Genomic DNA, 13,514 nt, shown 5'->3' on the forward strand with positions numbered 1-13,514 from the left:
CAAGGACAGACAAGACAGCCATGCCACGCATGTTTATTGTCACCTCAGAGCCACAGCACTGGCTCAAGCATCTGCACACTCCATGGGGTCCAGAGACATGGTCATGTCTCATGTCTGCCTTACACCGGAGAGCACCTGGCTCCTGCCAGCTCCATGGCCACATCTGTCACACACAGCACCTGTGGGAGACACCGTCACAGGGTGTGGAGCCTGCCTAGCAGAGACGGGGAGCCCCCAGCGTGGGCGAGGCCTGCTGGGGTGGGGACCCTGCTCCAGCCGCCAACTGCAGAGCCCCGCGGGGGCGAGGGGGCTCCGGAACATGCGGTGGGGGCACGAACCGCGCCCAGCTTCCCGTAGGGAGTAGTCCAAGCCCCCGGGGCGGCCCCGGTACTCACCGCGGTGCGGAGCCCCGAGGGTGGGTGGGTCGAGCTGGGCAACAGCACAGTGAGATCGGGTTCGGCAGAGCCGTCAGTGTCGGAGCGGCTGGTGTGCGGCGAGCGGCACTGGTCAGAGAGCAGCCCAGAGGTTCTGCGCACCAAACAGCGGCGGGGCCGGGCCGTCTGCAGGTACCAGGGCTCGACGGGGCAGCACAGGGCGACCAGCGCCAGCCCCGGTCGGCGAGTAGCGCGCACAGTGCCGGCGCGGCCGCAGCACCCAGAGCCCCCGCCGCAGAGGCGCGACTCGGCGTCCGGGGCGGCGGAGCCCGCGGGGCACCCGGCGGAGTCACCTTCCGCCCCCCTGCTCCGTGCACCGACCCCGAGCGCGGAACACCGGACACAGACACGCGACTGGCGTCCGCACATTTATTGAGCGGGCCCGGGGCGGCCGGGGGCGGGCCACGGCCCGTCCCTGTGCCCCGTGCCGCCCTCACTCCCGGAATTTCCACTCCTGCCGGCACATGGGACAGTGCTGCTGCACCTGCTGCGAGTTCAGCCACTTGAGGATGCAGTGCATGTGGAAGCAGTGCGAGCACTGCCCCCACACCAACGGGCAGTCGTCGCCGGGAACCTTACCTGCGGCACGGACACACCGTCAGCCGCGCCCAGTGCGCAGGGCCCGGTGCCGGTGCCGGTCCCGCACTCACAGTCGGGGCAGCAGCCGTTGAAGGCCATCCGGCAGATGCCGCAGTTCTCGTCGTTCGCCACCCACAGCCAGGACGCGACTCCGTGCCAGCTCCGCACGCGCACCCGCATGTCCCGCTCCCGGTGCCGGCGCGGCCCCGCCGGAAGTGCTGCCCGCCCCTCAGCGCTTCGCGCGCCCGCCGCGCCTCAGCCCCGCCTTTTCCGCTTCCGGCGCGGGCGCAGCGCGGCCGGAAGTGCGGGTGGGAGCGGTGCCGCCATCATGGCCGACAAGATGGACATGTCCCTGGACGACATCATTAAGCTGAACCGGAGCCAGCGTGGAGCCGGCCGGGGCGGCCGGGGCGGCCGAGGCCGGGGCGGCACCGCACGCGGGGGCGGGCCCGGCCGGGGCGGCGTGGGCGGCGGGCGCGCGGGCGGCGGCCCCGTGCGGAACCGGCCGGTGATGGCCCGGGGCGGCGGTAGGAACCGGCCTGCACCCTACAGCCGGGTACGGACCGGGCAGGCGGAGCTTGGGCCGCGGCGGCGCGGCGGGCTGGGGTGGAGGGTCCGCGCGGGGCGGGGACGCGGACGCGGGAGGCCCTTTGTCCACTCCCCGCGCGGCCGCGGGCTGCGGGGCCCTGGCGCCGGTCAGCGAGGTCCTGGTCTCATTGCAGCCGAAGCAACTCCCCGAGAAGTGGCAGCACGACCTGTTCGACAGCGGCTTCGGGGCGGGGGCCGGTGTGGAGACCGGCGGAAAGCTGCTCGTCTCTAACTTGGACTTCGGCGTTTCGGATGCGGACATCCAGGTGGGGCTCGGGGAGGCGCCGCAGGGGAGCGGGAGCCTCATTCACTGCGCCCAGGTCAGGTGCCTGCGGGAACCCCGCCGGCTCTACTCCAGCTTGCGCTCGGGGCCGACGATTCCCGGGTGAATCCCCAGTGTTGGGGTTTGTAGTACGTGTGCCTGCTGTGCTGCGAACGTGGTGGTCTCGAGGGGGCTGGAAAATTCGGTTTATAGCGGTGCATGCGGGACGGGGAACAATGCTGTGACTCGGCTGGATCATGCTGTGATTGGAGAATTCACTGTGAACTCTGTGAGCTCCTGCTGTGCACAGCTGTAGCTGTCCCTGTCGGTGGGCTCTAGTGCTTTGTCCAGTCACATTCTGTTGGGTGTCAAGGGGCTCCCGAGGATACACCCATCAGTGTAACCTGTGACCCCCATCAGTGTCACAGGAACAGCTTCTCTGCTGCTGCTTGGTGTTCTGTCGTCCACTTGTCATGGCCGTGCCCCGTTTGGGCTGGTCAGAGCCCTCAGTGCCTGCAGCCAGGTGCTTGGAGGCTGAGGGGTGTCACAGAGTCATGAGTGGGCTGTGAGCTGTGCAGGAATCGAGTGCCATGTATGTCCCTGGCAGGGGCTCCTGCACCACGGAGTGTTGCCATCACCCTGGCCTCTGGCTTTCATGTCCTCACCAGGGAAAACCAAGCCAGTGCTGTCAGACTTTCCTCATCGGTTCATTCATTCCAGCCTCTCCACGCACCAATCTGGCTGCGCCTGGGGGATTGGAAGGGACCTCTGTCAGGTCACCTACTCACTGAGTAGTGTGCTATACACCATCTCTTTTCCTCATGTAAGTTCAGATTGAGTTTAAATAAGTTGCTGTTTATGAGGCTGCAGTGTGTAAAACCTGGCCCCTGCGCCTTGTGTGCAGCTAGGACTCACCTTCCTGCTGCTGCACAAGCTCCTGCTGGGGTTTGTTTAGCAGCAGGGCTGACTCAATGGCTCTGGCCCCCAGTCCCATAATTTAGTGTTGCCTCAGATGTGGGATTGGTTTTGTTCCTGTGCTAATGCCTCTTTATGGTGTGAGAGGCCGAAGGTGCTCTGGTCATAAAGCAGCTGTGCAGTGTTGCTCTTTGTGTCCTCTGAGGCAGGAGCAGCTGACCTCGGCCTCTGGGCAAAGCTGACACAGCCCTGCTTGCCACATTCTGTCCAGAAAGCAACTGACAAGTGCTCTTTGCAGTTCTCTTCCAGCAGCCCTGCTGAGAGCCCTGTTGTGACTCAGGAGCAGGTTGACACTGGCAGTGCAGTAACCTTGTTGGCTTCCTAAATGTAGTACCTGAGAAACAAAATTGGTGGCTCTGTTGCTGCCTCTTTATTTCCAGCCTTTGTGGCAGTAAAGGACAGACCTCAGCAGAGGACTTTGTTGGTCTCCATTTTTGGGGTATATTCCTAATGGGCACAACTCCAGCACAGTAAAAGTGTCATTGTCTTGTGGATCCCTGCACTCACATGGTCATTCTCTGTGAGAAAGATGTCTGAAGTATTTTCAATAGTTGCTGCTTTGACTCATCTTCAGCAGACACCCATTTCCCCAGGGAAGAAAAACAGGTTAGCATCCCTTGAATCTGCTTCACTTGGCTGTAAACATGCCTTCTGCAGGACATGAACACTGAGTTCTGCTTGGTTTTGACACTTGAGACAACTCCCTGAAATCTTCCTGATGGGCTGTGCTCCCCTCTGCCACTGGGTGTTTTTCCAGGTTGTCTGTGGTGGTTGGACAAGCGCTGGTGTGTCTGTGTGGGGTGCTGCAGCGTTTGCAGCAGTGATGGACGGCCGTGCTCCTTTCTCTCTCCTGCTCAGGAGCTCTTTGCGGAGTTTGGGACCTTGAAGAAGGCAGCTGTGCACTACGACAGATCTGGTCGCAGTCTAGGGACGGCAGACGTGCATTTTGAGAGGAAGGCTGACGCGCTGAAGGCCATGAAGCAGTACAACGGGGTCCCCTTGGACGGTGGGTCTGCGTGGCCCCTCTCCCTGTCCTGTTTTCTTAGCTGGAGTGGAAGACCCTGCACATCTGTGTCCCTCCTCACGTGCACGTTTCTCCCACTCCCCCCGTGTCCCTCCCTGCCCAGGCCTGGGGCTCAGGGCTGCTCTCTCTCCCTGCAGGGCGCCCCATGAACATCCAGCTGGTGACATCACAGATCGACACGCAGCGGAGACCAGCACAGAGGTGGGGGAACCCCTGCCCCAGCAGTGGGCTTGGAAGGGGCAGGACCCCTCCGTGCTGGGGAACGTGGGTCCTGTTTGGGTTCACTGAAGGCACTAAAACAGTTGCTTTTAAAACTTACAGTGTAAACAGAGGTGGCATGACCAGAAACCGTGGGGTCTCGGGGGGATTTGGAGGTGGAGGCAACAGGCGAGGGACTCGTGGTGGGAACAGAGGGAGAGGCAGAGGAGCTGGAAGAACTTCCAAACAGCAGCTCTCTGCAGAAGAACTAGATGCACAGCTGGATGCTTACAATGCCAGGGTAAGTGCTGCTTGGGCATGGTCGTGGGCTCCCCACAGCATCTCATCCTGGGAATTACTGGCAGTCTGGAGCTGGCAGAAAAGGGAAAGCATTTTCTGGGCCCTTGGACTGAAGCAGTCTCTCTCTGAAGCTGAGCTGTGCCTTGGCTTGGGCGTCAGCTATGCTTTCCAGAGTACTTTGTCACCTGTTCCTGGTGGCTGAAGAACAGCCTCTGCTCTTGCCAGTCTCCAGAGCTGGAACAGCCACTATGAGCAGCATCTGCAGAACAAAATTCACAGAGCTGATAGGTTGCAGGAATGGGAAAACAGAAAGGAAAATCTCATGTGGAAGAACTGTGTGGTGTGCTGCTGGGGGAGAGGATGTAATGTTGGTGGCAGAAATGAGCCCCAGCCTGGGATGCCATGGGCAGGTTGCAACTGTACCTGGAACTTGCTCAGCCATAGCTGGGTCAGGATTCCAACAAAGCTGAGGCCACAAGGACACCGTGACAGCAGAGCTGGTGGTTCAGGACCGGGATAAATCAGAGAAAAAACATTGAAGAAGTGGGATAAGCGGGATTTTAGAAAAAGCCTTGGAGCAGTGTAGGGGTGTTGTCTGCTCAGCATGGTGTGCAGTGGCTTGGACCTGCCTGTCGCTGTCCCCCAGCGCTTGGGGGTTCACCAGGGCCAGGCTGCCGGCAAAGAAGTGGGTGGGCTTGGGTGCAGGGGGGTGCTACAAGGTGCCAGGGCTGCTGTGAGGCACGTGGTGAGAGTTCCTCCCCTCTCTTCCAGATGGACACCAGCTAAAGCGACAGCAGTGGGCGCAGGGAAGGACTCCAATCTTGCTCCACACTCCCGGCAGGGGCTGCGGCTGTGGCTACTACTACCGAGGATGGGATTTGTTTTACTTTTATGTTCTGGGATAGGTTTTAACTCCTGTAAAGGTTTTTTTTAATTCTCAGCAGACCTGTTTTGTACCGAGTTATTTTTGGGATAAATTTTTCTGGTTGCCTGTTGGGCCAAGGTGGCTTTTTCACCTTTGCCGTAATAAAATAGAACCATGTCTAGAACTGTGGTCGATGCCTTGCCGCGCTGTGCCCCGCGCCCCACCGCGCTCCCACACGTACCGTGATGCTCCGTGCCGCTCTGCCGTGTACCTGTCCCCGCCGCTGGTCCCGGTCCTGTCCCGCTGGTCTCCTTGGTGCCGGACCGCTCTCCCGGTCCCTATGCCTGTGCCCCGCCCTGCGGGTGCTGCCCCGCTCCGCCTCGGTCCCGCCCATCCGCTCCGTTCCGCCCGCCCGCGCGCGCCCCCCCGGGCCAATCAGCGCGCGGTCCGCGGCCGGAAGCGCGGCGGCGGCGCGGCGGCGAGTAACGGGAAGTGCCGGGCGTGTCCCGGAAGTGCGGGGGCGCGCGGGGCCTGGGCGGATCCGCGGCGTTGGCAGCGCAGCGCGGAGCAGACGAGACCGGTACGGCGGGACCAGGGGGAACGGCGGGACCGGGCGGGCGGGGGGCGAGGTGCGGCGGGAAGGGCTGGGCCGGGCGCGTCCCGCTGGCTCCGGGCCGCGGGAAGGGCCAGGCGCGGCCGAGGGGCGGGCGCGGGGCCCCGGGTGCCCTTGCGCGACCTTCCGAAGGCCGGGGGAGCCGCCGCCCCCGGTGGGGCCGTCCCGGAGCGGATCGCGTGGGGCGAGGGCGGAGCGCGGGGCGCGGGGCGCGGGCGGCCCGTGTTCGCCTGAGGGGCTGGGGCAGTGCCCGGCGGGCTTTGCCCGGTGCTCGGTCTGAGGGGCGGTGCAGGAGATCGCCGGGCCCGACGCGTCCCGGGGTCGGCGGTGCCTTTGGCGCACACGAGCTGTCCATAAATGGCCGCTCGGTACGGAATGAGGAACTGGGAGACACTGTACCAGAGCCGGGCTGCTCCGTGTCAAGGCAGGGCCCTTCCACCCCGAGCGCCGCGGGCCGGGTGCGCTTCGAGCCCCGGCGGGGGGTTTGCACGGGAGCCGCCATTCCTGCGCTCCCCCGCCAGCATGACCACCGGGAGCAGCGGCGTTTCACCGGGAGTCGGTCTGAGAGCCCTGACCATCGTTTGTTTGTGGTGAGGAAAGCCGCCGGTCGCTCTTGTTCCCTTAAGGGTTTTGGGTCCGCTTTGTTGCTCCGGTTGTCCCAACATTTTTCCAGTGTGGAGGATCTTACTCTGTGACTGTGGAGTGGGGACAGTTTCACTGCTGTGGGTTCGGCTGCTGACACACATGGATGGGTCAGAGTCCCAGCTCCAGGTACCCACGGTGCTGGTTTGCATCCCTGGTGTAGCACTGCCAGTGGTCTTTACGCTTCCAGAGTCGTTTGTGAGCCCTCATTCTGGCTCTCACCCATGTGAACGACAGATCAGGGATATGTCAGAGCAAAAAGAAATAAAATCCTCCATCCTCAGACTGCTGAGTTCCCACTGGGCAACAGTGTGTCCTCCTGTTCCCGGAGTCCTTCCTGCGTGGGGCTGTGAGACAGCCAAGGGGATCAGGTGGAATGAGAATTCCTCTGATGCTCTTACAAAGTGACTGGTGCAGCAGTGGTGCCTGGATATGCCCTAGCAGCGCCTGGCTTCAGGAAGTGTCAGCTGGGCTTGTGTCCCTTCTGTGCTACTGCTGTCCCCCACTCCCCTGGGAACCATCTGAGCTGTCCATGTGGAGCAGCCAGGTGGGGCTGTTCTGGCTCCCTGTCCTGGCAGAGCAGACTGGGACAGGGCCCTGTAGAAGCACTTAGTTATTGCTGGGTCACATTCCAGCCGAGTTCTCCGGGGGGCTGTGCAGGCTTTCCCTGCGCGGGAAGAAGGAAGGGTGGGGACTGCTGGAGCTGGCACTGCTGCGTCCACGGCTGCGCTGGGGCCTGATGGATGTCGGAAGCTGATTAGCTCATCCGAAGATACTCTGACTAATGCTGGTGCCGTGGGATCGGCATTCCAGGGTATGGAGTCAATGGTTCCCACTGTCCGCTTGGACACGAGCAGGGACATTCCCGCCAGTGTTTCTGCCTGGCAGGAAGTGAGGCTCTCGCGTTAGCTGCTGCAGCTCTGTGCTGCACAAAATGTGCTCAGAATCTGGAAGAAACTGCTGGTTTGAGGGAGCAGTGAAGGCAGAGTGCAAATTCCCAGGTGGGGATTCAACCTCCTGCTGCCTTCTACAGGCTGCTGTGATCCTGAGGATCTGCAGGGAGCCAGGGTCTGTTTCTGAAGATCCAGGAGTCCTCCTGTACTCTGCTTCCAGTACAGGCTGGGGTCTTTTCCTGTGGCAGTGGCAGCTCCCAGGGGATTGTGCTGTTCCACGGAGCAGAGGCATCCCCAGGATCTGTGGGTAAACTGACAGGAAAAGTGAGGGCTCTCTCCCCAGAGCCTAGCCCAGCCTGGCCTGCAGTGCTGACCAGAATTATGCTAGTTCTGGTCCCCAGGAGTGTTTTCAGTCCTGGTGGGCTCCTGGCACCTTAGAGATCCTGAGAGGGTTGGGGTGGGTCATGATTAATCTATGTGGTGGTATGCATGATTCTTTAGCTTTGGATCACAGAAGTCAGGCTGGAACAGAGGAACGTGACCAAAGAGCTGGGGATTTGGGTTTTTGGTTGGTTTGGGCTTTCTTCTGTGTCATGTATGTAATACCAAAACTGCTAAATACCAGTTTGTGGGAGGGGTTCCTCGTGGGTCTGGTGGAGATGGGGCTAGTGACGTCTGGGAGAAAACTGTCACCACGTGTGTTCCACTGGGGGGAATCAGCTGTTGAGGAGTGGCAGCTCTATGCTGACACCAAACCAGTGCATTTCCAAAGTGCCCAGGAGAGGATTTGGGATCTTGGAGGTGAGCAGCTGCTGGCAGTCAGGGCTGTGAACGCCAAGGCTGTTCCCAGTCAATGCAGCTGTCTCCCAGCCATGGGAGCTGCACTGGGACTGCTACTGTTGTTCACAGTGCACTGGCTCCAAGAGCTTCAGGTGCTGGAGCAGAGGCTGCTTCTTGGCTCCTGCCATCACTGATCTGGCTGTGAGAGATTTTGTCTCTGCTTGGTCTGAAAATTGGAAGGTGGAGGGTGCCCGTGGATGCTCATGCACAGAAGTGTACCCACCACTGTTGGAGATAGGTGTGTGGATGCTAGTGGATCCTCTGGCAGGTGTGATTAGTGTGCTCTCACAGAAGGCTCAGTCACAGAATTTAGGAGTCACCACAAGTTTGGGACCTTGGTTTTGTAAAACTGAAATTCTGTCGCTTACACTCCTGGAAGCTGCAGATACTCTCAGAGTAAGCTGTGAGAGTTAGAACGAACTGAAGGCCATGGGAGGTATAATCTAGCCCAGAGGTGAGCCATAGGACATGCGGAGGGGATTGGGCAGAATGCAGGGAGGAGATGGAGCAGTGCAGGGTGTGTGAGTGAGTGTCTGCTCAGTGCTTCCTGAAGTCCACAAGCCTGGCAGCTGTTTGGGAGAAGCAAGGGACTGGGTTTGATATGGAGACACTGGCATGAAATCCCACCAGTTGTTCATCTGTAACATGAAACTAAATGTCCTTTTGAAGACAAATTTCCACATCACTCAGTGTGAGGATGTTGGAGGATGCCATGTGGAAGGGCCAGCCGTTTGCTGTGCTGGTACAGCGGGAAAAGTTCCTGGCACAGATGCTTGTGCCACGCAAGGCCAGAGCCCTGGTATAGCCCCATGGTGTCCCAGCTTTCTAAAGCTGTGCCAGAGTGTTTTTAGACTTTAGAGAGTCCAAGTTGATATTTGCCATAGGATAACCCTTCAGACAGTGTGCCCTGTGGAACACCAAGAACTCCTGAATGTGTCACTGGCTTTTACTGAAGATTTTAATGGAGTGTTGGCATCACCTTTGCCCAGCCCTTGGTGCAGCTGGGCATTTCCTGGGCAGAGTCCTGGGCAGCTGAGCCAGGCTCCACACCTTATCTACTTCATTTCCTATTTCCCTGGTTGTGTCTGTCACAGATCTTTGCAAAGGGCTGAGCCAGGTGTCTCATGCCACTCTGCCAAAGCACCTGTCACAGAGTACTGACCTGACTGAGTTACAAAATGTGAGCACAAGATCACAGCAGAGGCTCCTGGCATTCATGCCAGTGGTGTCTTAGCTGGAATCCTGTTGTGGAGAGCAGAACTGGGTTTATTCTGGGCTCTGGTTTATTCCAATTGAGTCTCACCTGGTGGATCTTGTGGAGAAGAATGTCCTCCCTATGGTTTTGGAGTATTTATATTACAAGCAAAGCACTGAGGATGATTTTTTTCCTCACTCTTGCCTGGGCCTCTGAAGGCTGAAGATGAGACCTGGCCTCTGGAGGGTTCTGCAGGGGCTGGGGGCCTTTGGCAAGGTTGTGTCTCCCAGGGAGCAGTGTGAAGGGTCCCAGTGAGAGTGGGAGCCTGCAGAGTCACAGCAGAGCAATTCTGGAAAATCCTGCTGCTGGTGCGGTCATCTGGGGTAGTCACACCTCTCCTCTCTACTCCAGTGTGGGTCACGTGTGTGAGGATGGCGGAGCAGGAGCCAACGGCAGAGCAGCTGGCCCAGATTGCAGCTGAGAACGAGGAGGATGAACACTCTGTCAACTATAAGCCACCTGCCCAGAAGAGCATCCAGGAGATCCAGGAGCTGGACAAGGACGATGAGAGCCTGCGCAAGTACAAGGAGGCACTGCTGGGCGCCGTCACCGTGAACGCAGGTGAGCCCTGGGATGTGTTGGTCCCTTCTGGCCTTGCCCCTGCTCCCACCTGGGAGCTGTTTTCCCAGCTCTATGTTTGGGCAGGAGCACAGCCCAGAGCACAAAGTTGTGTCTGTGCTCCCCCATGCCCATCGCTGGCCTGTAGTGTAGGGGTCAGGGGCTGAAGGGTGGGGATGGCACTCTGCCTTTGTGGAGCACTGTGGGCTGGGCCCAGTGCAATGGAAGCATTGATCCTTAAGAGTCAGAAGCTGTTTTTGCTAGTTTTGGTGCTCTTTCAAGAAGTTCACTGGAAGGAAAAGGAGCTGTGTTGGCCAGTGTCGGGGGATGAGTGTTTTAACAGCTTTTTCTCTTGTCTCTAGATCCCAACGCTCCAAATGTGGTGGTGACCAAACTGACCTTGGTCTGCGCTACTGCTCCAGGCCCCCTGGAGCTGGACCTGACAGGTGAGTTGGGAGGGAATTCCAGCCCTGCTCCTGGGCAGAGCTGGCAGGAGCACTGCTGGCAAGGTGGATGAGCCTTACTGTGTCAGAAGCGCTGGCAGAGGACAGTGCTTTGGCCTCAGCAGAATCTGTACCTGGGGCCCAGCAGCAGTTCTGTGACACCTGGGTGTTTTGTAGAGGTGTGAGGCACCAGATGGGGCAGGCAGATTGTTCCAGTCTGCATGGTGACATTCATGGCAGCTGTGATATGGTGACAGCCTTGGGACAAATATCTGCAAAGAAACAGTTTGGAATTAATTGCATGGTTGTGCTGCAGTGTCCTGTTGCAAGGCACTGCTTGCCTGGCTCCAACAGCATAGAGGGCCCTGTAGCTAGAGCCATTCCCTGCTGCTGTGGCTCCTGCCCCAGTTGCCTCATGCCACAGAAATTCACCCCAGAGCACAGCACAAAGGAGCTCTGAGCAACCCTCTCTCATCCCTGTAGGTGATCTGGAAAGCTACAAGAAGCAAGCATTTGTGCTGAAGGAGGGCGTGGAATACCGGATAAAAATCTCCTTTAGGGTAAGGATTCTGATCTGGAAATGGAATGAATGGAACCCCAGACCGCTGCAGTCCTGGCTTGGGGAACACCTGTGCCCTGAAAGTGGGGTTGTGCTGAAGGAATGGTCTCTTCCTGCAGGTGGGGTGGGCAGTGTGAGTGGAGATGTCCTGCTCAGTCCCTGCTCCTCTCTCTGCAGGTAAACAGGGAGATTGTGTCAGGATTGAAGTACATCCAGCACACATTCCGGAAAGGCGTGAAAAGTAAGTGCTTTTCTGTGACTTGGTGCTGCTCTGTGTGAATACTTTTGCTCATCTTGGTGCTGTGACAGGGGCTGCTCAGAAGCTCCTCAAGGGAGAGGACAGTCCTCAGTGGCCCGGGAGCTCTGGGCCCGTGGAGCTCTGCAGACACTCCTAGGCCTGCAGTGGTGGGGCAGCCCATGGTGCTGGCTGCACAGCATGTGATCCCCAAGCACATTTCCCCTCTGAGCTTGGCAGGAACCAGGTCACAGCTGACAGCATTGCCAGTGCTTCCAGGTCACTCCCCACAGGAGGGGCCCATTCCTGGTGGGGGGAAGGGAGCTCTGAACTGGGTGAGATTCCTATTGTTAGAGTTGCTCAATGGATTGTTGTAATAGTAACAGACCTTTCGTTTGCTTTAGCCTTGCCCCAGACGCAGGGGAGGCTCCTGAACAGCCTCCATACACTTCTTTCTGTCCTTTTAGTTGACAAGACTGAATACATGGTTGGGAGCTATGGCCCCCGAGCAGAGGAGTACGAGTTTCTGACCCCCATGGAAGAGGCCCCAAAGGGCATGCTGGCTCGGGGCAGCTACAACATCAAATCCAAGTTCACAGATGATGATAAGACTGACCACCTGTCCTGGGAGTGGAACCTGACCATCAAGAAGGATTGGAAGGACTAGCCCTTCCTGAGGCCAAACTCCACAGAGAGCCTGAATCAGACAGTGGCTACCGTAGAATTCCCCCCCTGTACCAAAGTGCTGACATTGGAACCCTCTTACCTGTCACCCCCATTATCATTTGACCAGAGAGCTCAGTTTTTTATGTGCCCCCTCCCCAGAGAATTGCTGAGTGCATTGACCAAACCATGCTGTCTGCATCTGGTCTCCAGCTGCCCGTCCTGGGGCTGTGCTGCCCCAGCACTGAGGGGAGTGCCCACTTCCTTGCCAGGCCCTTTCTTGCTTCCCACCTTCCTTTATCCAGGAGGTGCCAAAGGGGAGGAACCCCCGTTAGGATCCTGTGCTTGGCTTTCCTGCGCACAGCTCAGGGTAGCTACTGCCTCCAAGTAGCTGAAGAATTTTGGTGCCAGGCAGCTGTCAAATCAGTTTATTGGCTCAAGTGTTGTCTGCCTGCCCTTTCCACCCCATCAGTGTCCTGGGCAGCTTCATTTGTGGATGTTCCCTGTAACCATGATGCCTTAAATGTGTAACATGTATCTTCTAGGGAGGGGGTCCTGCCCCTGTTACACTTTTTAAACTCCACCTGCCCTCCTGTCTCTTGGCATGGGCTCAGCTTGGTCATGCCCCTCATGTGTTATTAGGAAAGATTCACAACTTCCCACTTCACTGCTGGTCCATTCCTCACCTGAGACAGGACATCTCCAGAGGGGAGAGGGTGTGACATCCTGGGTGACACCTGGCTGCCCTTCCTGGCACCCCGAGCACTGGCCTGGCTGGACCCCAGCCTTGAGCCCTGAGCTCTCTGGGTGCCCCTGCGGCACAGAGGGGGCTGAAGGGCAGGGCGGTGCAGGGGTCACCAATGTTGCCATCACCTCGCACTTCTCATTGCAGCCTAGGTAGCTGCAAAGCACTGAAATTCCAGGACAGCATCTGCCCTCCCAGCTGTTTTGGGCTGAGGATGGACGACTCTGTCTCTGCAGCTGCTCCTGATGCGATCAACAAAGAGCTTGCGATGGACAAGTGTTCTGAAGCGGTTAATGCCTTATGTATCTGTTCTGCCTTTAAAATCTGTGCCTGGCCTGTCAGTAGTAATTGCCTTGACACTCGGCCCCCCCGTGCCTGCCACAGACCCGCAGCAATGCCAGCCTCCACCCTTGGCTGCACAGCTGCAGCTCTTGGGGCACAGAAGCCCCGGGAGCCCCCTGCAAGACCGGGGGGGTTGGGCAGGCACGCGCCACCTCTGCAGCCCTCCAATTTGGATCTACCACACTGAGGTTAGAACTGGGACCAAGTACATGTGGCTTTCTCGTAGCTACGTCTTTGCCTCTAACTCCCCTCGCCCTGCCCCTAGAGAGTTTTTTGTTGATTTGGTGCGTATTGTCTGTAAGTCCTAGACCCAGGTTAACAGGTTTGGAATCATCGTCTGCTTCTCCTTTTATGACAGTTAAATAAAATCTTTGAACTGACCGTGTACTGTCCAGGCTGCAGGATCTCTGGGCTTGCGAGAATGTGAAATGGGATCTGGGACAGCCCTTGCCAGAGGAGGAGAGGCCCCATGGCAATATGTATGCAGGATCTGTCCCTTGC

General features: G+C 58.6%; 3 protein-coding genes across 4 annotated transcripts; 2 read left to right on the forward strand and 1 right to left on the reverse strand.

Moving 5' to 3' along the window:
* Positions 1-789: 789 nt before the first annotated feature.
* Positions 790-1,294, reverse strand: ANAPC11 (anaphase promoting complex subunit 11). Of its 2 annotated transcripts, none has more exons than XM_066332190.1 (2): positions 1,014-1,294; positions 790-921 (listed from the first exon to the last, which is right to left on the reverse strand). In XM_066332190.1, exons 1-2 carry the CDS (start codon positions 1,191-1,193, stop codon positions 868-870), a joined length of 234 nt encoding a protein of 77 aa, XP_066188287.1. In that variant the 5' UTR covers positions 1,194-1,294; the 3' UTR covers positions 790-867. The 2 variants fall into 2 exon arrangements, with proteins under 2 accessions (XP_066188287.1, XP_066188286.1); XM_066332189.1 differs by having other exon boundaries at positions 790-1,013; positions 1,085-1,250.
* A 10-nt stretch (positions 1,295-1,304) lies between these two features.
* On the forward strand, positions 1,305-5,409 carry ALYREF (Aly/REF export factor). Its single transcript, XM_066332183.1, has 6 exons — positions 1,305-1,569; positions 1,736-1,867; positions 3,697-3,844; positions 4,000-4,063; positions 4,184-4,361; positions 5,132-5,409. The coding sequence occupies exons 1-6, from the start codon at positions 1,342-1,344 to the stop codon at positions 5,144-5,146; spliced, it is 765 nt and encodes a 254-aa protein (XP_066188280.1). The 5' UTR covers positions 1,305-1,341; the 3' UTR covers positions 5,147-5,409.
* Positions 5,410-5,678: 269 nt separating this feature from the next.
* On the forward strand, positions 5,679-13,394 carry ARHGDIA (Rho GDP dissociation inhibitor alpha). Its single transcript, XM_066332191.1, has 6 exons — positions 5,679-5,805; positions 9,820-10,029; positions 10,389-10,472; positions 10,953-11,029; positions 11,206-11,269; positions 11,731-13,394. Exons 2-6 carry the CDS (start codon positions 9,840-9,842, stop codon positions 11,928-11,930), a joined length of 615 nt encoding a protein of 204 aa, XP_066188288.1. The 5' UTR covers positions 5,679-5,805; positions 9,820-9,839; the 3' UTR covers positions 11,931-13,394.
* The last annotated feature ends 120 nt before the right edge of the window (positions 13,395-13,514 follow it).

The sequence above is a fragment of the Sylvia atricapilla genome, chromosome 18 (assembly GCF_009819655.1).
Source record: "Sylvia atricapilla isolate bSylAtr1 chromosome 18, bSylAtr1.pri, whole genome shotgun sequence".
Taxonomy (NCBI): Eukaryota; Metazoa; Chordata; class Aves; order Passeriformes; family Sylviidae; genus Sylvia; species Sylvia atricapilla.

What these genes read in the sequence shown, in the direction of transcription:
- ANAPC11 (XM_066332189.1), bottom strand. Translation starts at nt 1,193, where the DNA reads ATGCGGGTGCGCGTGCGGAGCTGGCACGGAGTCGCGTCCTGGCTGTGG. An exon ending in CAACGGCTGCTGCCCCGACT is followed by an intron (nt 1,014 to 1,084) that starts GTGAGTGCGGGA and finishes TCCGTGCCGCAG; the next exon opens with GTAAGGTTCCCGGCGACGAC.
- ALYREF (XM_066332183.1), top strand. Translation starts at nt 1,342, where the DNA reads ATGGCCGACAAGATGGACATGTCCCTGGACGACATCATTAAGCTGAAC. An exon ending in GGCCTGCACCCTACAGCCGG is followed by an intron (nt 1,570 to 1,735) that starts GTACGGACCGGG and finishes GTCTCATTGCAG; the next exon opens with CCGAAGCAACTCCCCGAGAA. An exon ending in TTTCGGATGCGGACATCCAG is followed by an intron (nt 1,868 to 3,696) that starts GTGGGGCTCGGG and finishes TCTCCTGCTCAG; the next exon opens with GAGCTCTTTGCGGAGTTTGG.
- ARHGDIA (XM_066332191.1), top strand. Translation starts at nt 9,840, where the DNA reads ATGGCGGAGCAGGAGCCAACGGCAGAGCAGCTGGCCCAGATTGCAGCT. An exon ending in GGATAAAAATCTCCTTTAGG is followed by an intron (nt 11,030 to 11,205) that starts GTAAGGATTCTG and finishes CTCTCTCTGCAG; the next exon opens with GTAAACAGGGAGATTGTGTC. An exon ending in ATTCCGGAAAGGCGTGAAAA is followed by an intron (nt 11,270 to 11,730) that starts GTAAGTGCTTTT and finishes CTGTCCTTTTAG; the next exon opens with TTGACAAGACTGAATACATG.